Source organism: Poecilia latipinna, unplaced genomic scaffold, assembly GCF_001443285.1.
Source record: "Poecilia latipinna isolate Pla-1442-1.1 unplaced genomic scaffold, P_latipinna-1.0 Scaffold879, whole genome shotgun sequence".
Taxonomy (NCBI): Eukaryota; Metazoa; Chordata; class Actinopteri; order Cyprinodontiformes; family Poeciliidae; genus Poecilia; species Poecilia latipinna.
The window spans coordinates 166,386-187,857 of record NW_015113495.1 but is presented as its reverse complement, the minus strand read 5'-3'; the positions used below and the strand labels follow the sequence as shown (position 1 = coordinate 187,857).

The 21,472-nt window shown below is 38.3% G+C and overlaps 2 protein-coding genes across 2 annotated transcripts in view; one reads left to right on the top strand and one right to left on the bottom strand.

Annotated features, from left to right (window-relative positions):
* The window catches only part of lrrtm2 (leucine rich repeat transmembrane neuronal 2), an 8,668-nt gene extending 7,578 nt beyond the window's left edge, over positions 1–1,090 (bottom strand). The window contains exon 1 of the mRNA XM_015048387.1: positions 340–1,090. Within this exon, the coding sequence (XP_014903873.1) occupies positions 340–343 (4 nt within the window). The 5' untranslated portion in view covers positions 344–1,090. The remainder of the gene's footprint in view (positions 1–339) is intronic.
* Positions 1–21,472, top strand: part of ctnna1 (catenin (cadherin-associated protein), alpha 1) — an 82,649-nt gene that overhangs the window by 41,124 nt on the left and 20,053 nt on the right. Inside the window, exons 8-15 of the mRNA XM_015048386.1 lie at positions 4,659–4,739; positions 5,033–5,185; positions 9,893–9,985; positions 11,282–11,438; positions 12,036–12,236; positions 14,044–14,192; positions 18,806–18,916; positions 20,995–21,176. Coding sequence (XP_014903872.1) covers positions 4,659–4,739; positions 5,033–5,185; positions 9,893–9,985; positions 11,282–11,438; positions 12,036–12,236; positions 14,044–14,192; positions 18,806–18,916; positions 20,995–21,176 — 1,127 coding nt within the window. The remainder of the gene's footprint in view (positions 1–4,658; positions 4,740–5,032; positions 5,186–9,892; positions 9,986–11,281; positions 11,439–12,035; positions 12,237–14,043; positions 14,193–18,805; positions 18,917–20,994; positions 21,177–21,472) is intronic.

The window sequence follows — 21,472 nt, the reverse complement described above, 5'->3', positions numbered from 1 at the left end:
TCCCGTGGCCTTTTTTTGGTTTTTTTGTTTTTAAAAATAGGCCCCCCCTCTTTTTTTTTTTTTTTTTTTTTTTTGTGCTGTAATAATTAAATTCAAATTTACTGTTAAGAATCAAAAAACCGTTTCCCCAGATTTCTACAGAAATATTTGAGAACAACAAATTTTATTTTCTAAGACGCATCTTCCTAACTTATGTCAGTGAAGACCAGATAATTGGAGGGTGGTGGGGTGGTATTGCAGTACATAAATGAAGCAGAAGAGCTTTTAGTTCTCAACCTCTCGCTCTTTACTTGTATTTCCTATTCATGACCAGAGCTGCCATATAAAAGACTAACTTACCCATTCTTTTGTGTACATCGGAGGCTGCATTCAACTGTCCTTTTCCAAAGACTCTTGGAGCAACGGGATGGAAGAAAAATCCAAAGGGAAAAAGCCCTTTTGAGTAAACACAAAAGGAATCGGCTTCTTTTGAAATAAAGCAATTCTGAGCCCACCCGATTGAAACAAAATGTAAAATTCCATGTCCTAAAATGTTTATTCCTTGTGTTTTTGCCAGAGTCCCCTAAAATCCAACCACAAAGAAGAAATAAATCTTTTCTCCTTCAGCCCACAAATCCTTGATAGAAATGTATATAATATATTTATCAAGTTAATCAGTTAGATCCAGAGTGACTCCAGTCAGCAGCTCCCTCTTCTTCTTTCTCTTCTTTTTCTTTTACCCCTTTGATTTCCTTCCACTGCAGTGATGATGTCTGTGACGTTTTAATTGAAAATCAAATGTTTTTCTTTCATGGCTCTGGTCGTCCAAGCCTAACTTGTTGATGGCAGGCAGAGATCTTGCATCTGATGCCGGCTCGGTCTCGGCAGAGCCTCTGCAGAGCTGTGAGCGGAGCCCTCATCCGCTAGCTGAGACGCAGAGAGAGGGAAAAAAAAGCAGAGCGGGGAGTCGGGGATGTTATTCTGTGCTTTTTTGTTGCAGCCACTCTCTGCTGCAGAGTGGTGGCAGCCTGGCGTCGATCATTACCGCTGTTTCTCTCTCTCCCGCATTTTCTCTCTCCCACACACGCACAGCCTCTCACTCTGCTGCTCAGTCACTTGCTCCCTGCCTCATGCACAGTTCTTGTGCACCTTAGTCTTCCTCCACCTCCCTCTTGCTTCCCCTTTCCCTCCCACTGGCTCGTCACCATCAGAATATTGATACCTTGAACGTGTTGCCGCAGCTTGCCGTTGAAATTAACCACAGCTGTAAATCTCAGCCTCTCCACGCTGTTGTTCTTCTAGCAGCGAATATGTGGTAGAATAACCCATGTGTAGTCAAAGTTTTGGCTGAAAGAGCATGACTGACAATGTACTGCATTGCCTCATATATAATACATTCCCTCTTATTGTAGTCGTCATTTTCATATCTTGCCCTGTCCTTTCCTTCCACTCCTGCTATGTAATGCATGCACAGCTGCTGAGTGGAGTAACTAAAACTTGCTTTCTAAAGGTTACAGAAAAGGCTGAATGTTCTGTTGTTATGCACAGTCTGGGGCCAGGTCACGGGAAAACAATATGTAGGACTTTTCATATAAATTTGACATTAGCAGTGTAGTCTAAATGTGAATTCTCTTTGCAAGAGCCTTTTCCAGTAAAGAGGGCACTTTTCTGGGACCATTATTTAAGTAGTTTTGTCTCCACTTTAGGAACCAGGGCCAAATCAGATTAGAAATTTACCCCAGAAACCAATCTCCTTTGATTGACCTAGAGAAAAAGGGGAATGGGGCTACAACTTTTTCCTGGGTAATAATTTCTAGCTTTTACCCTACAATTGTTATCCCTCGAGTTCATATTTTCGGTCAATGTTTGTATTATACAACAGGAGAAACTGGCATTTTTCTTTGCCATTTTAAACCAAGTCACTGCTGTTTGAATATTGATGTTTTACAGGGCTGGAATTGAAATGTGCTAACACAGTTCTCTAATCTTGATGGAAATATTCATGAAATAAATGAAGCATGGACATTTGCTTTGAGCTGAAGGAACAAAGAGTAAACACTCTTAAACAGCATTAGTCATGTCTTGGGATTTACATCTGTAATTGTTAGGATTAAAGACAGTTTAAGCTGTTTTCTGATGCAAATTTCAAATTTGACTACTTCAGTAGTTGATGTTCATTTAGTGCAACTTTTTCAGGTCAAAATCTGAGAAAATGTCCTCTTTTTAGAGAAATTTTATTGCTGTTGTAATGTATAGCCACTGTAAATGGTGAAAGAATCATTTAGTATGTCTCTCTCACATACTTGCATATTACTCTTCCATAGCAGCAACACTCCTGCAGCTGGGCTGACCCTCCCAGCAGCAGTGAATGTAATTTACCTTTACAACTTAGACAAGAAACAAAGGGTAGAATTAAAAAAAAAAAAAATGAAGATTTTATTAAAAATGTTACAAGATTTATGTTTATTCAATCGTTGTCTAATTTGCTCCATTAGTTCTCATATCTTGAAACTAAACACCAATCAGGCAAATGACTTGCCTGCATTTCCCACTAACTTAGGGTCCCTTGCCGGGTATAAGGTGAGTATGTAAGGAAAAGCGAAGACGTTTTGGGGTTATTCATCTTTTTTTTTCTCTCGACGTTGGAGATGAATTGTACAAGGGAGAATTATGTTAAAATCCCATGAGACTTAAGATGTTATTGTCTAGCTCGAATCATTTGACCTGTTTTTGTTGGAGAGAATATGACTAACTGGAGTGTTATAAAAGATGTGGAGAAGAAACTGCTGCTATAATAAGCACCTGAAGATCTCTGGACCCTCTGGCAGAGATATGAAATATAGGCTAGGCATGGATGGAACAGGATTGAAATGGTAGGTGTAAAGCAGGCTAAACCTCTTTGCAGCACTGCATCCAGAGAACACAAAATCATGGAGGATTTGTGCTCTTGGCTCTCTCTGGTTCCCAACTATCTGCATAACCCCCCCGCCCACCCAATAGGCAGAGGGCAGCAGGGGGAGAGAGAGGAGGTCAGTCCCACCACTATCCATGGTGTTAGTTGCACTTGATTTCAGCAATATAAGGGGGATAAAATGCCTAGAGCTTCACGAGTCGTTTGCCTTTTCCTCTGCAGGCTTTTTTTATGATGTTTTTCAGAATGGGTGCATCTCATGCTCAGCTCCTCAGCCTCCCTCCATCTCTCCATGTTTCTTGAAAGTTTTACATTTTGAGGTTATGCTTGAGCGAGTTGTAGAATGTGACTGAGCATTTCTTTGCTCTCAGTGGGGAGTTGTGGTTAGGACCGACTGCTGTGCAGCACTTTGTGGTGTGACTACTGCCTATAATGTTTAAATGTTACTGTACATAATTTACACAGCCAACCAGCTGCACTTAATTGTTACTTTTTATTCAACATGCATGCCCTGTTGATAGTATGAAGAGCTGCACATGCGGGGCAAACTGGGGATGTTTTTAGAGGATTTATAGTATTTTTATTTTTTTTTCCAATCAAAAGCTTTCTATGTGTAATCAAACAATAACCATCTTCATACAAGTTTAAATTCATGATTTTTCCTTGTTCTAGTTGTGATTTTCTTTCTTTTTTTGAAGTACTTTTCCCATCTCAAAAAATAAGATGTGAAAACCCAGGGCTCAGCCTGTAATGTTTCACAGGAAGAGCACATTATTTTCAAAATGTTGCCATGATTGCAATGCTGCAAAGCTTTCCAAAACACTGCTGTATTATGCCTCAGCTTAGAAATGGTGACTCTCAAGCCACATCTTTCCACGTCTTTTCAAACCACACTCGGCTTCCCTTTAATTGGATGCGAGGTCCGGTCCGAAAGGGGCCACTTTGGTGTCACTCCGTAACAATTTGCTGCCGGAATGTTAGTACCTGTGAAGCAAGTAACATTTACATACCAATTACAACAAGGAGCAAGCCTGAACCGTGGAATGTGAACATGTAATCACATTACACTGCAACACTCACAATCTGGCTGATTGCATTAATACACAAATAAATAATTACAGCAGGTGGTTGCAGGTTAAATGAAAGAAGAAATATTTCCTTGGTTGATTGCTGCTGGTGTTCTCCTTCATATTCAACTGAATTCTTTTACTCAAAAGCTTGCTCTCGGTGTGAAGATCTGGCATTTTCCTGACAGTTTATTGGCTAATGTGGTGGTTTTTGCTGCAGGGGGACATTTCTGTGTAAATTGTATACAATAAAGAACACCAACTTTGCTTAGAGTAGGACAACCTCTTCATTCTGAACCACTTTTTTTTATATATGGCAGCCCTCTACATTTAGATGTTTATTGAACGTCGGAGGGAAGGATTCACCAGCCGATTTATGCGGAGTATGTTTGTTACAAGTTAAATAATATGTCACATCTTTTATCTGTCAAAAGAAAGTTACAAAAGTCAATAAAAGCAGGGATTTCTTCTTCCAAAAAAGATTTATTATTTATGTAGTGTGTCCTATAAAAGAAACTCTTCAGGTTCAATTTTTGTCGACCTAGGTGTCTTTGAACACGATGCGCAAGATTCATCACAACACATCAGTTTAATTAAATCCCTGAGTGTTTTAACATCTGTCTAGTGCATGTCCCTTGCAAAATGGATCCACGGTTAACGCTGCCATCTAATGCTCAGCATTTCCTTCTTTTATGTTTCAGGCAGGAAGAAAAGACAAGAGCGACGCTCTGAACACAGCCATCGACAGGATGACAAAGAAGACCAGAGATCTTCGCCGACAGGTATGTTGTTGCAAGCTTTTGTCTCTTCAGCTCTCGTAAAACCTTTTTGTTTTTGTGCTCAATGAACTGTTCAGATCAAAAGACATTGTCATCAAATATCTTAGGTTTGTTTTTTTTAAATATTTAAAAAAAAAAAAGTATACATGTAATATTAAATTAAGGATATTTCAAACTGATTTTTTATTTTCAGTCTCTAGATGTTTTTCTGTGTAACTAGGATATTAATATCCATGTAGAAATATGCAGGTGGCATTGTTTGTAACGTCTTTGTTGTGCTTTCTGTTGGTTTCCAGCTGCGTAAAGCCGTGATGGACCACGTCTCTGACTCTTTCCTGGAGACCAATGTTCCCCTTCTCGTCCTGATTGAAGCTGCCAAGAATGGCAACGAGAAGGAAGTAAAGGAGTATGCTCAGGTGTTCCGTGAGCATGCCAACAAGTTGATTGAGGTAATTAAAAACATTTACTTTAATATATGTTTGGTATATTTGATTTTCGTTAACATTTTTGATTTACGGCAGAGTTGAAGAATCCACTTGCAAATGTTATATTGCATAAATGGGAACGATGGTTTCTCTTTACTTGGTTGAGATGTTGTCACTCATTCTGCTCTCCCTATACTGTGCTATCAGTTTACATGATGATCAAAGATCAATCAGCTGTAATCTGTGTATCTGCTGTACTCCACTTCAAAGTCAACAAAAATCAGTGATGTTAAATAATGTAAAGATTTATTTCTTTACACAAACCTCTGAATGCTCACTGGTAGCACATGCTGCCATAGCTGACATGGGTGGTGAAATGGATTTATCAGTTTATATCTGTCATTAAACGCTAATTAGTGGTAATTACCTTTAATGCGAGTGCTGTTGTTGCAGTTGATGTTAAACAGATCAGAGTTGCCAGGGGATCCTGATGCTGATCATTACTCCCTTCATCAGACCTAGAATGTCTAGACATCAGATAGATATCTATTAATTTATACCTCTGCTCATGGGTCACAGGCAGCACATGCAAACTTGTAATTAACTGCATCTGCGTAGCAAATTTAAACATGTTATTCCAGTTGAAACACAGTTTATGCATTGGCTTTCGTTTACGTTGACATCCATCTTTAGAAAGGTTGCACAGAGATACTGCTTGGCTGCAACAGCTGTCTTCGCTGAAAAGTCGATATTTAATGCATTTGTTCAGATCTCGTTTTGACATGTTTTCTAATGCCTCTGCTGGAGAAAGAGTTGCTAACTTTTAAGTAACTCATCCCCTTGAATGACTGGCTGTAAGTACTGGCTAAATCACTAAATTCAGTCAAGGCAATTCAGTGTTCTCATTCGCCAGGGGAACCCGCTGAAGCGTTGGAGGGAAAACGGGACCGCACTGGGGTGTAAACCCTTAAGTAGCTCCTAAAGGCCTGAGTGTCATGAGCTTGACATTGGAGAACTTTTTAATGCTTGTTCTTCTTCTGCAGGCTCATTGAAACAGACTGAACCGTCAGTGTGTAGATTTAGTACTGTGATGCTGTATAAACGAAGTTAACTTCTTTTTTTTTATTTTTTTTATTTTGGTGAAAATAGATGCTATTCAGTTATTCTTCAGTTAAATGGGACATTGGCATTTCTATATAGCATGCATCAAAATATGCAAGGTCTGAACAATGAATCTGAGGAGCAGGATCAAAAATGTTAATGGAGCTGGGCTTTATCTTTCACATTACGTTACAGTCTGTTGTATTGATGTTGCTTCTAAAGTTGAACATAATTGGTATTTTTAATTTTCAGAAGACTAATCAAAAAAAAAACATAAAAAAAACAATAAGACTTATCCAGATTTTACAGGTCTTACTAAACGTTTACTGTATTACAACCTGGATTATTTGCATGATAATTAACATGACTTAGTCTGTGAACAATATTGTTTCTGTTCAGCAGTCAATGTTTTAAGTTTATCCATGCATATACCCAAAAGGCTTTTCTTCAGTGTTTTGAGGTTAATCTTCATGTTCAGTTTTTGTTTAGCTAACATTTTGAATATTTTTAGTAAGTTGTAATGGGTTTTAGCATAAACTAATTTGTGGCCAAACCAAAAGTCATAAACTTGTTTTCATCTGACTGCCTTTTGAGTACATGTGTTTTGATATCTCTTTCTTGGAGGAGGAAGATGAGCAACATTCTTCAGCTTCTGAGAATTTGTAATCCAGTTTTATTAGTTTATTCAATTCCCTCAATAGTTTACCTGCTGCCAAAAGAAGTCGTTGAATGCTGCTAAAATTAGTTTTGTTTTCTTTGATTCACAAATTGTGTCTTCCAATCTCGTTGTTTATTAAATGTCAATCTAATTGGCACCGACTAGTGGTCCTTATAGAAACCCACTGATCAAAAGTTTTTGGGTATTTGATTATTTAGAGCCAGGTGGGCAATGTTCTTATCCATACAATGCATGAGTGAAACAAATGCCCCGTGCTCAAACTATTTCAACAAAAACCTTTAAGTATCTTTCTGAAGTTACTGAGAAATTAGTGTTAGCTTGAAATACCCTGACTGGAAGTTGCAGTCAATCCTCTGGTCAGCAAGGTTTATTACAATTAACATAACCTGGAGGTTGTCTTTTTTCTAATCTTTATAGTAGTATGTTTGGTTCTTCATCATCCAGAGAAGGAATAGGCAATAAAAGCAAAACCCACTGTTTATTTCTTGGACTAACCTGAACTGGGGTCTGTTTTTATGAATAGTGCAACTGCAGGCTGCCCAAGGGAAAGTGGCTTGTTAGTTCACACATTGTACAGCTACATTATGAGTGACCCATATTCAGAGAATGAAGGAAAAAAGAAATGGATTCATTTTACTACGCCCCAAGCTTTCTGGATCTCTGGCAAGCCATCATAACAAAGCAATTAAGTTACATAGAAGGTTAGTTTCAACTAAACCTTTTTGTATATAACTATTCGCTTGTATCCAATGAGCGCAAGAGCAAAATAAAGGTAAAAACATAGAAGGATCTAAAGTGTTGCCATGGACCAGAATAGGATGGTATGTCTCCCAGTGGAAAATGCTTTAATCTACAAGCCTGTTAATAAATGACTGAATTTCTGCTTTTTGAAAGGAAAATTTTCACCCAATCCTTATTTCTTGCTTGTTTGTATGTAAACATTCTGAGTCTGATATATTCAGAAAAGGGGAATTTTAAGTATTTTAAAGGAATGTAGCGTTTCATCTAACACTGAGAAAACTGGCACCACTTTTAACAGCTAAAAGAAGTACTCACACAATTTGTGAATACCTATATCTCCTTTTGGTTTGTACATTGAAAGCCTTTAGTAGTTCACAAGTTAGGAGGCATGCAAGCTTTATCATAAGATGCAATTGGAGCCTATTGAGCATTCAACTTATATTAGTTATGTTTTGTTTTCTTTAACTTCTGGTGAAATAATTTCTACTTGTACACTTGGTTAGTTAAAATACATTTGGGAAAAAAAAATCTTACAAAGCTTTCAGGAACCAGAAATACTGCATGGCTTTATAAACATATTGCTGTAACTTGAATAAATAAAAATTATTTGCATGCGATAATGAAGTACATCGACTCGCTAATCTCTCCTATGACATTTAAAATGGTTTGTTGCATCGTCGCAGGTAGAGCTGTGCTGGTTAACCTGACGGATGAATCGGCCTGTCTGGGTGCTTTCCCAGCAGCTCTGTTGGTATTTATCAAAGAATAAATACACACTTCAGACAGAATAAAGAATAAATACACGTCCCATGCAGTGCCATTTTTTCCTCTTTTCTAACCAATCTTTCACCTCTAGTTGAGGATAGAGGGTTCACCCTGTGGTCTCTGCATGTCTTCTGATGTTGCTGTAGAGTACGTTGCTATCAATGTTTCAGTACTTCACCAATGCAGCTGAATAAGCACTTCACATCAGAAAGATTGCTCGAGACATTTAAGGTGAGGAAGCATTTTGAGGAAACAGAAGATATTTCATCATCTAATTCAGTTTTCCACTTCTCTAGCCACAGGCATCCTGCTCGTTTTATCTGCCACAAAATTAGAGACTCTTTATGGCAATTTGATTACCAAGTAGCGACCTGCCACAATACTGTTCATCCTGTCAGTTACACAGTTACTTTAATGCAGCTTTAGATTTGTATCACTTCTTAAAGTTGTGTCTATTCAAAAAGTTTTTAAGAAGTGATTTTTTTTTTGTTTTCCTCTCACAAACCTCATTGTTTTTTTTTTTGTTTTGTTTTTTTTTTTTGTTCTCTATATTGTGTGACCCTGATGAGAGCAAGGAAATTGACTGAAAATAACTCCAGCTTTGGTGCAGTCATGATTTTTATTTTTTTTTTTGCATTTGAAAGTGATTATGTTTCAGCACATTTTCTGTCCATTGGATAATCCCATTTTGGCACAGTTCCTCATATCCCAGGCATTCTGTTTCAGCATTGTTGCCAGCACACCCCAACCAACAAATAGGAATCTTAAACTCCCTGACCTAAATTCAAATGAATATGCATAAATATGTAGTTCTCCTTCAGAGGGTGCTAGTTTTATTAGATATAATTGAAAGGAAGCTTAATTTGTGGGTCCGAATGGGAATATTCCCTCTGAATGTGGATATGTTAACAGGTAGAGGACGAGGTTTGTTCAGCTTTGCTCTGCAGTCCTTATGCTGCTGCTGAGTTCTTTTCAAAGTGTGGACTGTTTGCCTCTCCAGGAGGGTGATGGCAATCTGGCTGCCTGTTTATTTAGTCACTCAGAATAACTATATCCTTGAGTAATCAGCTACTACTTTGATTTGCATTAAGTGAAATGTACTACTGTTTTTTTTTTTTTTGGGCGGCAGGGGGAATAGCGGCCTTATCTGTCCAATCAACAATGTAACTTTTGTCGTTCTACTTTTCCTGTTGCCCTCTCTGTCATCAGACTGTGTCGTTTTAGCAGCTTTATGAATTAATCTGCAACATTGAGCTCGTATTCCTCAGGGATTAGTTGCTTGGCAGAGCCGTTCTACTTCTGATCAATAAGAATAAAGCGAGCTAAAATACAAATTTTTTAGTTTAATTATGTATCTGTGTTCCTTTCTCCCTCCCCTTTATAACGTTTCTATGCCAGTGGCTGTTTTCTGCTTAAAAATAGATTTATTTGTGCTCTCTATTTAGGTGGCCAACCTGGCGTGCTCCATTTCCAACAATGAAGAGGGAGTGAAGCTGGTCCGCATGGCAGCCTCTCAACTGGAAGCTCTGTGCCCCCAGGTAACGAGGTGTTTTGTAGTTATCATTTATCCAGTGCAGTGATTGTGCTCATCTCTTACAGCTTACTCCATTTGTCTTGGTGTACTTGCATTGTATGTTTCAAATGGATTTTTTTGAGGGCAATATAAATATCTGATTTTCCATTTCTGTGTTCAGTTTGATGGAAATGATGGGTACACTGTTTTTTTTTGTTTTTTTTTTTGTCAGTGTGATGTATGAGGTTCTCGCAGTAGAATAACGTTGCTTAAAAATAAGGGTTTTTGTATAAACATTTAGTAAAATTTCTTAACCCTAGATATTTGAATTAAACTGAAATAATACATATTGCTGCTTACATTATCAAGTTATAATTATGTTGCAACGTGTTTGTTTTTATAGACTTAAGTGGAAATATAGAATTACCATTTGCTCATTAGCTCAAGTGACTTTAGCACAAACTTATTGCTCATTGTAAAATACAAGGTTAACGAGCTTTCGGTTGGTTAGTTGAGCTGTCTGCTGCTAACTGTTTTACAGACATGCCATTCATAGCTTGTCAGGTTTAGCTTTAAAATGTTACCTTTTTAAGAGTGATATGTGCATCTACTTAAGTTTTCACCCCATGACTTCCTATTTGAGCAGCTGACAGTGTAGCAACACGTGAGGGAGGGGCAGCCCTTCGTTATTTTACTCTCCACACAGCTGAAGAAAGCGCATCACTCTGTTCCCTTCTCTAGCATTTCACTAAAAATAATTTATATCTATGAACAGAATAACTGGTCCACTTCTGGGGTCTGAATTTTATTGTTTTTATGCCATAAGATTCTCATTCCTTTGATTAGCTTATGTCCTTCAAAAATACTCGAATCTGTAAATTGCAAATTTAACATATTATCTTAAAATAAAATAAAAAAGGGGATATATTTAAGAATTCATAGAATACATAAACACATTACTGTAGATAACACAAGCTATTTTTCCAGCAAAGTGGCTTTTTTGGGGGGTTTTTCACCTTGCTGTGCTAATCACTGTTTCATTATTTATTCATAGGAGACGTTTAACCTCGGTTCAGTCTGGTGCCACTGGACTTTTTGAGCTTAAATCCACAGATGTACTGTCCCATCTTTCAAAACCTGCCGCTCATAGTTCAGCTCCCCCCTGTCCTTGAAACCCCTCATCACTCTGAGGGATGAATTTGCCTCTTGATAGAATCTGAACATTGAGGGGGGAGGGCTTTGTGCAATCAGCGTATGCTAATGTTGTGGCTGAGGGCTATAGTGTAATTGGGCTTTAATGGTTGTAATTTGGCGATTACAGGTGATTAATGCAGCACTAGCCCTCGCTGCCAAGCCCAACAGTAAGGTGGCCCAGGACAATATGGACGTGTTCAAGGATCAGTGGGAAAAGCAGGTTCGTGTCCTCACCGACGCCGTTGATGACATAACATCGATTGACGACTTCCTGTCTGTGTCTGGTAAGTGATAATTACAGTCATGTTGACACAAAACTGAAAAATACAGTTCTGAATGGTTAAAAACTGATTTTTACTAGAATGTATGTGTATATTCTACTACAATAAAATAAAATGTACACCTCAGTTTGTATCAAAATTGGACAAAATGAGGAATACATCAGAAGATATGTAAATATGTTGTTTTCTCTGGAAGATGCAAGCCAGAGAAACCTGAACCTGAAGCGTCATTAGAACGACATGTAACATCGACATCCTGCGCCATCAGGGCACACAAATGGTTTGTCACGCGTGCCCTGTGAGCGTTCTCATTAAGCATTAAGTAGAGTGATTTCACTCACCTCCACCCAAGGACAGGCAGCAATTTACACAGTGGACATTTACATTTTACAGGCGTCCCATTGATAAGCAGTCAAAGAATTAGTCTTTTACCCTTTTCAATAAGATTCATTATGCCGTTGTAAACTTAGAATTTATCCAACCCGCAATAAAACGTTTCATTTCCATCTTCTCATCTCATCAGTGCATATTTTTGAATCGTCTCTCTGCAGAGTATTAACATTGGAAATAAAACATGTTCTCGTATCTGAATGTTCTCAGAGAACCACATCCTGGAGGACGTGAATAAGTGTGTCATTGCCCTTCAAGAGAAGGATGTTGATGGTTTGGATCGCACAGCTGGGGCTATCCGAGGCCGGGCTGCCAGGGTTGTCCATGTCGTCACCTCTGAAATGGACAACTACGAACCCGGAGTCTACACAGAGAAGGTTCTGGAGGCTACCAAGCTCCTCACTGACTCAGGTAAAATAAAAAAATATGTTGATGTCTTAAAGAAAGGTAACCAACTGGAATTTTAGCTATTCTTACCTTTTTTCTTTTTTACTAATTCCTTTATTAAGTTAATGAATACAAAATATATATATATATTAAATCTTAACAGATCTGTAGTTTACTTTCTGCTTAAATTTTGAAGAAATTTACCTCCTAGGTTAGATGGGGTTAAAGTGATGGAAAAGGTAAATTATCCCTTTAAGAGGGACATGCATGACAGAAAAATTTGAACTTTATTTTTTAGGGTTTTTTTTAGTTGCTATCTTTCTGATGCTTTTCATCTTCGATGCAGAGCTTCGTCGGATTATCTTTCACTCAATTCCAGTGTATTGAAAGATTAAATGCTATCTAGAACTGACTTTCAAACAAAAATATTCTTATGTGGAAAGTGTATTTATTTTTTCCAGTCATCCCACTGCTCGGTCTTCCCACATTGGGCAATTCATCCTGTGACTCACCATCTGTACAGCAGTTGCTATTCAGTTGTCAGAGAGAATTGAATAACTTAGCACAAGTTGGATCATAGAAGTCATTTTGTCCAAATAATGTGCTATATCATTAGTCAGCCAGCATGTATCTGTTAGCTTCCATCACTAGCAAGCTAATGTGACAGAAAGATTTTTCGGTTGTCAGATTTGGAAATGGCTCGTCCCCCTTGAGGGTGGGCCCATTAGCAGTCATAAAATGCAGACAGATTTTCTTCTGAGGACTTCAAACAAGCCAAATCAAGGTGTTGAGCTTTTTATTCTCATTACACTCAGGCCTGGTGTTCCAGTTGCATACACTGAGGTTACTTTTCATGATTTTTAAAATGCTTTCTCAGTAGCGGGTGTTGTTCTTTCCTCTTTATAGAGATTAATTCATCCAATAACAATTGCAGTCGAATAGATGTGTTATATTTAAATGAGAACATGATTTAATTACCATATTTCACTTCGTAACTATTTCCAGTCGACATGCAGAAAGCTTAAAGATGGATTACATCAGTGCATTACTAAAAAGAAAAAAATAATTGCAGCAAGAAAATTCATCAAGTTGGCATTTTATTTTGAGGCAATTAAATGTTGCTGGCACTGGACTTCGAAGTTAATGTAAATTAATAAGATTTTCCTTTTAAAGTTAAGAACACTGAAAATCTGATTCTTCTGTATACAGAAGCCTGCAGGCTGTAAGTGATTTGTAAGCTCAAAACAAAATCCTCTTTGTTGACGCTGCTGCGCTCCCCCCAACCCCACTTTCTACATTTGCATCCTGACATCCAAGCGTCTGCCATGAAGAAGCAGCTAAATCCTAAAAACTGAATTTGAAGCGATGCAAATATGGGGAAAATAAAGGCCCCGAGAGCAGTTTTTAAATTGTCACTGGGGCAAAATGCATGCCCGCTGGGGCAGCTTTGTGAAGTCTTCTGTTGAAAAAACTCTTAATGCAAGATTAGATCTTTTCCTTTAAGCAGTCTCATGTATTTTGAATGCAGCCTTCTAGGGCAGTAAACTGTGAAATTCAACTCTCTAAATGTAGTTATCAAATCTTCAAGTCATTCAGATTTTAAGTCGGTTGACAGTTTCATCATAATGTTAGATTTTTGATCTGATATAAAATATAATTTAAGAAACACTGTGGATCCCTGCCTAATTTTTTTTGTTTCTTTTTGTTCTATATACTTTATTTTATTAGACTTCTGGATTATGCAGCATATTTTTTATTGAAGAGTTATTTTGGTGGAAAACATGTCCGTTGACAGTCCATTCTTCTTTCCTCCTTCCCCTCCTTGCCTCAGTCATGCCACGCTTCACAGAACAAGTAGAGTCTGCAGTGGAGGCCCTGAGTGCAGGTTCACAACCTGTAGATGAGAATGAGTTCATTGATGCGTCACGTCTGGTTTATGACGGCATCCGCGACATACGCAAGGCTGTTCTTATGATCAGAGTAAGTTGCACAATTTATTTATTTTCTTTTTTACTTTATGCTTCTTCCTTTTTCGTCTTTCTACCAATGAAGGGACTTGCTTACATTGTCATGCCTCTGGCTTTTATTCAAAATGTAAAGGTTCCTTATAGAGTATATAGTAAGCACTTTTATTTCTGGCTTTCTTTTTCACATTTCTTTTGTGGGTTATTACAGAAAATAATTTAATGTTCCAGCTGAAAACATAAAATGATAAATTAAAAAAGAGGGATCCTAAAACTTGGTCCTTTCTCTGATATGTAGCTCAATTTCATTATTGGCAGTGACGGCAGCTGACAAAGGTTTTGATGTCATTGTCCTGTACATATTGATTCATCAGTAAATATATTATCCATTTCTGACTTTTTTAATCCCGCTGTAATGTCTCTTGTTTCTTGTAGTTCTAATGATGGTTTAGATGTGACCTTACTTTATTTAAATCCTATTTTATCCAGCTTATAGTTTTACACATTAGTTTAGTTTTGTCATGACTATTGCTTCCTGTTTTTGAACATTGTTTTTCTCTTCATTACTTCCTAACTCTATTTTATGTTTCCTTTTTAGTCTTTCCCTTTGGTCTCTCTATTAAATTGCATTCTTGAAAGAGGATTATATATTCCTTCTGACAGCTCTTTGTCTCGTCAATATGTCCTCCTAATCAGCCTATTTCAGTGTGTTTATAGGGCTGCAGGCACCAACTTAATTGCAGATCAATCAGTATAAATAAACCCCTGTAGCTTATTAACCTCAGAAATACAAATTAGAGTTTCTCCTCATTTTGTTGTGGTTGAATAATTCCCCCCCCTCCCCCCATATAATAAATGCAATTAATCGGAAGACCTTATTTTTTTTTTTTTTTTGTCAGGAATTAAAATAACTTGACTAATTGCCAATATTTACTGTAAAACACAATCTTGCGTATTTTGTGGGGTTTGTTTTATGCCTTGTGCTATTTTTAGCACTGCAGGAGAAACTTTGTATGCAGTTTTCAGAAGCCAGAAATGAACTTTTCTCACGAAAGAGGCGACCTAATTGACCAGGCATGCAATCTAGTTTAGCAACAGCCTTTAGATGTGTGTGGGTTAATGGCTTTTGCCCGAGTAGAACCATAACTGAGACAGATGGTAGTGGGGAGCCATTGAAGCATTCCTTTACTGACTGACAATGAGCTGACTACAAAGCTCTATGCAGCCTTAAAAAGTAAAATGGATAGTTATAGGGGGACTGGTGTAACTACTTAAGACTGTCACGTTTTTTTATATGTTTTACACAATGACTGTGTGTAATTCAGAACCTTATTATGTATTAAATGATGCAAGTTGTGCAGGTTGGATGCATTTTGCTGTCCTTAACCAGCAGCACTTGAATCTTTTGAATTGGCTTAATTTGTCCACGTGGCGTTTTCTTCGCTGTCATTTAAGCTCTAAAGCAGTTTATTGGTTTTCATCAATTATGCTGCTCAGACATGAACAAAAGGCAAATGAAAGCTGGCCTATTATGTATTTGCATTTGCATTATAATGAGCAACTGATTTAAGATGGACATTTTAATTAGCATTCCTTTGCTGTACTGCAGCGCATGGGAACCGTTCCTATCGGCCCCGGCTCCTCTCTTGTCATCCAGATTAAGCTATTAACACTGGCTTTATGGGCTTGGCTAAACACTACATGGAGGATCAGCGGGGGTGTGTGTGTGAATGTGCATGTGTGTTAAAACTGACAGAGGGATTACTGGGGAAACACTTGCTAACTCATAATTTATCCAACTGATTCATTTTGCCATTAACCGCCAGCTTGGGACGGCGTGATGAGACAACTCGAACCTCCTCCATTATCTAAAATCTCCAGTTCCCCAGAGTGAACCAGGATTTCACCAGAACATCGGAAGGCTGAGCTTCGATGTGTCAATATTGCTTAATGCAGTATGTCTAGCACTATCTTTCCAGGGTTTTTGCGCAGTGTGGGATTTGGGCATTTTTCAGGTTTGAATAAGTATTGAAAAATAAAATGAGGTTTTGGAATATTTAGTGATTTAGTTATCTCATTCTCTAAAAGCCGTCTGTGGATCCTTCTGTCCAGAATGTATCTCCATTTGTTGACAGTTCTCTTAATTTTCCTTGCTGTTTGTTCCTCTTTTCTCATCATTCATTCATCATTTTACTCCACCAACCATCCAGCGTTTCTCCTCTGCCATTCAACCACACATCCACCATTCATCCATTTTCTCTTTTTGTCCATCCATCTGTTCGTCTTTCCGCTCTTCTATAATCGTACATCATTCAGACTTATTCAGACTCCATTCCCTTTTTTCATTCTTAACTCTTACTTTATTCAGATTTAAAGCATAACATATTTACTAACACCAGCTGTACACTTGTAGAAACAGCATAATATTGTAAATTTTACATCAGTTCTGATAAATTCTCATTTTTTTGGTGGAGGTGCTTCAAACACCTTTGACCTTTAGCATCTTGAGTGCTCACTTTTCGGATGTAAATATTGTTGTTTACTGTAACGCCAAAGAACCGACTGGTTATAATATAAATATTGGTATGCAAAAAATGCTAAGTCCTCATCCTTAAAATATAATAGCCAACAAATATTCTGAACAAATATTCTAAACGGCGATAATGTTGCAGTCACTGAAATTGAAATTGATTATGTATTTGCAACATACTGTACAACACTATTTACTTATTATTTTAAAATGGCTATATATATTCATTCATGGACATGGACGGTGTGTGGGAGCTCTGATCTCAACTAGATTGTTCTTATTTGAAACACATTAGTCGCATAGCTAGACTGACATTCAGGGGCAAAGTTTACATGTAAAACGAGCCATATTTAGCTGTACAAAGATGTATGAAATTCTACAAATCAGCTTAAACTTCTCTAGAGGGTATGCCCACTCCTTCGCACAAACTCAGTCTCTTGTAAGCCCCTCACATGCTTAAATCAAAACAGACAAGCGTGTGGGTAGTGTTTTTTTTTGTTTTGTTTTTTTTTTTTTGCAATAGATGTGTCTTTAACCTCTAAGTGGTTCACAGACAGTCTGTTGGACATCCCTTGAATATATGAAAGGCAGATGGAACCCACTTCCCACCTACAGTGACATCTGAGAATATGCCTTGTAGACATGAAACTGACTCAGTCAGCCAGCTGCTGACAGCTAGACGCAGAGGGCAGCCGCCGTCGTTACCTCGTGATTTGTGCGGCGCATCGCAGCCCAAGGTGATTTAACCGGCTATGTCCTAAAATAAAAATCCGTGCAGCTCACCGGGGCTACGAGTACGATGTCACAAGAAGAAAAACAATGTGGGATTCTGTTGAACTGAGTTATTCATATCGACAACGGCACAAAGAGACGCAGCACTGGCCTGATTTCTGGCTTTGTCACAATACTGCCATGTGAAATCCCTTTCTTTCTTTTCTTAATGACTGTTCTTTTATACAGCATCTGGTCTTGCGTGCCTCACAGGTAATTTTTAAGATGAAAAGGAGCATTGCAGTGAAGACATAGGCTGCTATTAAATTGTGATTAGGAGATTTTACAATGGAAGACTGTTAAATGTAAATTAACTGGAAAAATATCAATTTCAGCGTGCTTTATTAATATAATCCAACAGCAGGTTATTGTTGTGACTCTGTAGTAAAGTACCCGCCACACGTTATCATTTCTAAGCCGCCCACATTCACAGCTTATCAGCGTTGCAGGCCACTGAGGATGGAAAGCGTGCCCAGCCGAACAGCATTGTCTGGACCCAGACATGCCTGAGAGTCGCCAGTGCTTTGTATCTGAAACTATACCCATATTCCCTCGAGAACAAGACAATCTCTACAATTTCATAAAGGGCTATAAGGTTGTTCAGAGACTCTTTGCTATTTTTAGATACGAGGGCTCCAAATCCATTACAGTAGGGAGGACTGAGACAGTCGGATAAGCACAAATAGAGGCACAAGTGCGATAATGCACCTTATCTGCCCACATCATCTCCCCTCACCCCCGCGCCACATCTCCAACAAATACTTTCCCTTGTTCGTCAATGTTATATTTTGCCTTAAGCGTAACCTATTGAGCTCAAATTCCTTTTGAATATTATTTACGAACAAAATGCCGCTCCTGGCTGGTTTTGTATTCATGGCACGGGACGAGGTGAAGGATCAGGAATGAAGTAGCACAATTCCACAAAAACTCAGTTCACGCTTCACAAATCTTTTTCTTTTTTTTTTTTTTTCTTTTTTTTTCCCATCTTCAGATGGCAACGACAGATGGGCCTCAAAAGTGTTTGCTCCAATATGTTTCTTGCCTTCGTCTTACCTTCATTTTCCCACTAAAATGCATGGGCAGCACACTGCACTTGATTTACAAATTCATTTGGAGTGTACAGTGTATGTAGTGGGCTATAGGGAAGGAGACATTTATCTGATGGTGCCCAGGCTGGCAGCTCCGAGGCATACAATAAACTCACAGACAATAAACAGGTTTATTATTTATTTGTCCTCACAATGCTGGAGCGTGCCAGTGTTATTTTATGTGCGTCTCTTAATTACAAACGGCTGTTTCTTACCATGTTCTGCTTTATGTCATTAAAGACTCCAGAAGAGCTGGATGACTCTGACTTTGAAACCGAAGATTTCGATTCCCGCAGCAAGACCAGTGTGCAGACGGAGGACGACCAGCTCATAAACGGCCAGAGTGCACGTGTAAGTCCAACCGTTTTCTTCTCTTATTTTTATGTAACACAAAACGATGTCTAATTTTTCATGGAAGAGGAAAAAAATGTGATATTTTGCATATAGTATAAACGTGGCATCCCACCTGAGACCCTTTTGGTGCAGTCATAGCTTCTTGTCTTTTGGGGAATGCCTCCATCATGACTTTCTTTTAGCAAATCCTGTCAATTAGTTGTCGTGTCAACAGATTATCCTACCTGAGCTTTAGGTAACTAATTTCTTATGTCAAGGGGTATGAATACCTTTGCAAGTCATTGTTGTTCTCATGAGGCATTAAAAATGCAGTGCAGGATGTCCGTATCCTAAAAAAAAGTCTTAAATTCATGTATCTAAAATCAAGGCCTTAAAATGTCTTAAAGTGTAAGTTCAACTTAAACACATTAATCACAAATCTTAAATTTTGGCGTGGCTGGACTATTTAATCTCATCCGTTTATTTTTCTCGTGGGACTTTTCTGACAAGCCAAATGTTTGAGTCGCGTTCAGACATCTTCGTTCTGTGACCCGAGGCAGTTAAGGTTACTACTAACAAGCTGCTAATAGCTAGGTAGCTGTTTTTGCATTTATCATGGGTAAATGCAAATTTATCGCCTGTTGGCTGGACAAATTTTGTTTTCGCCACTGGCTCACTTCTGTTGCTGACCTGTATGATGCTACATATATTTTAAAAGCCTTGGCACTTTTACTATATAAAGCATGCTAAAATACATATAAATGTTAAATTTAATTCACAATTAACTTCAGAAAATCTTTACAGTGGGTGAAACCCTACAGTAAGTGAAAGTATTGCTATAGTTTCCTTATTTAAAGCTATCTTACTGATAGATCGAGGGAACAGAACGGTTAAAACAAAGATGGATTTAAATCGGATTGAATATTGACCTACAAGGTTGACATGTTTCAGTTCAATAACAACCTCCAATTTGAATTAATTATGTACGTAGTCTTAGAACAGCGAAGAAAAATAAATCATGGACTTTTTTTAAAAGGTTGGATGTATGATGATTTGCAGCAAACTTTTTATGCTAAGTCTGTCTTAGCAATTATCAAACACCCCGCCCCCACACTTACTGATAATGGGTGGTGCACAGTTGGCTGTGGCACCACGGTGGCTAATGTGACCAAAAGATTTGCAAAAACTCCTCTTGTGGAGCTCTGCCACAGATCTGGATCTCATTTGTCCTTTTGTTGCCGCTCATAAATCTGTGTTTATACTCCCCGACTTGATAGTTACAGTATCTCAGGGAATCATAGATTTTTCTAGGGGCGTATTTTAATAGATGAAATAATTTATCTAATCTGTAAAGTACTGAACAAACCTACTGAAGCACTGATCTGATGTTTATGCCCGTGTCCCTTTGCATCTAGTAATCACGCCTGTACTGCACTAGATTTACCAGCATTGCCAAGCTGAATGTGGGTGCTCTGCAGTCTACTTTAATTCACTTTAAATTCCACCTCAGCTGTACATTTGGAAGCCAATAGCATTAATAATTTAAAGAAGAGAGCTATAACTTAATCTTAGGAATCCGCTGGGGCAGAATGATCCATTGGTACCGATTCAAGCAATTTGTTTTGATCACCAAAGATTATCTGACTGTTTTGTTTGGAGGGATCTTTTCATTTTTGCACCGCCAACTTGCTTTATTCAATCTTACCTGGCTCCAGAGAGACGGAGCCATTTTACCAGCAATAGAATAAAAAACTCTTGCGATGATATTCGATTTCCTCCTCTTAAGTGTCTGCCTACCTCAGCCTGACAGGATCATTGGCTGAATGTCTGATTAGCTGTTTGGGAGCTGCCTTTTTATCTGCCTACTCCAACAGGATGCATAGACGCGTCTGTGAGCTGATTTGCACTAGATGTCGAGCACTGCTAATCAAATAGAATAAGCTGTGCGTTATAGATGTGAATCAAATCCAATCTTTAGCTGGAGCCTTTACCCCCCCTTACACCTTTTTCTGTGCACAGCACTGCATGTATTATTTGCAAAGCGATACCAGGTCGAAGTCTAACCCAGTAAACTTCTTCCGATCCTCTTTCTGCAGGCCATCATGGCTCAGTTGCCTCAGGAGCAGAAGGCAAAGATTGCCGAGCAGGTGGCTAGCTTCCAGGAGGAGAAGAGCAAGCTGGATGCTGAGGTGTCCAAATGGGATGACAGCGGCAATGACATCATTGTGCTGGCTAAGCAGATGTGCATGATCATGATGGAGATGACAGACTTCACCAGGTGAGATGGAACAATAATAAATGAACTAAAAATGTCACAGCACATTTTAAAAATATCTCTGATCAGATTGTCGGGGTTTTTTTTTTTTTGTCCTTTTCCATTTTCAATCCAAACATTTTGTCATATGAAGTCACTCACATTAATACTTCTATAGTTTCTTTCCTATTCAGTCAACATGTCATCGTCTCAAAGACGGATATCACAAGCTTAACTTAACTCTGTGTCAAATACAGTCCCTACGTGAGCCTACGTCTGTTCACCAACATTTGTTCTTATTTGAACAATGCTTCATATGG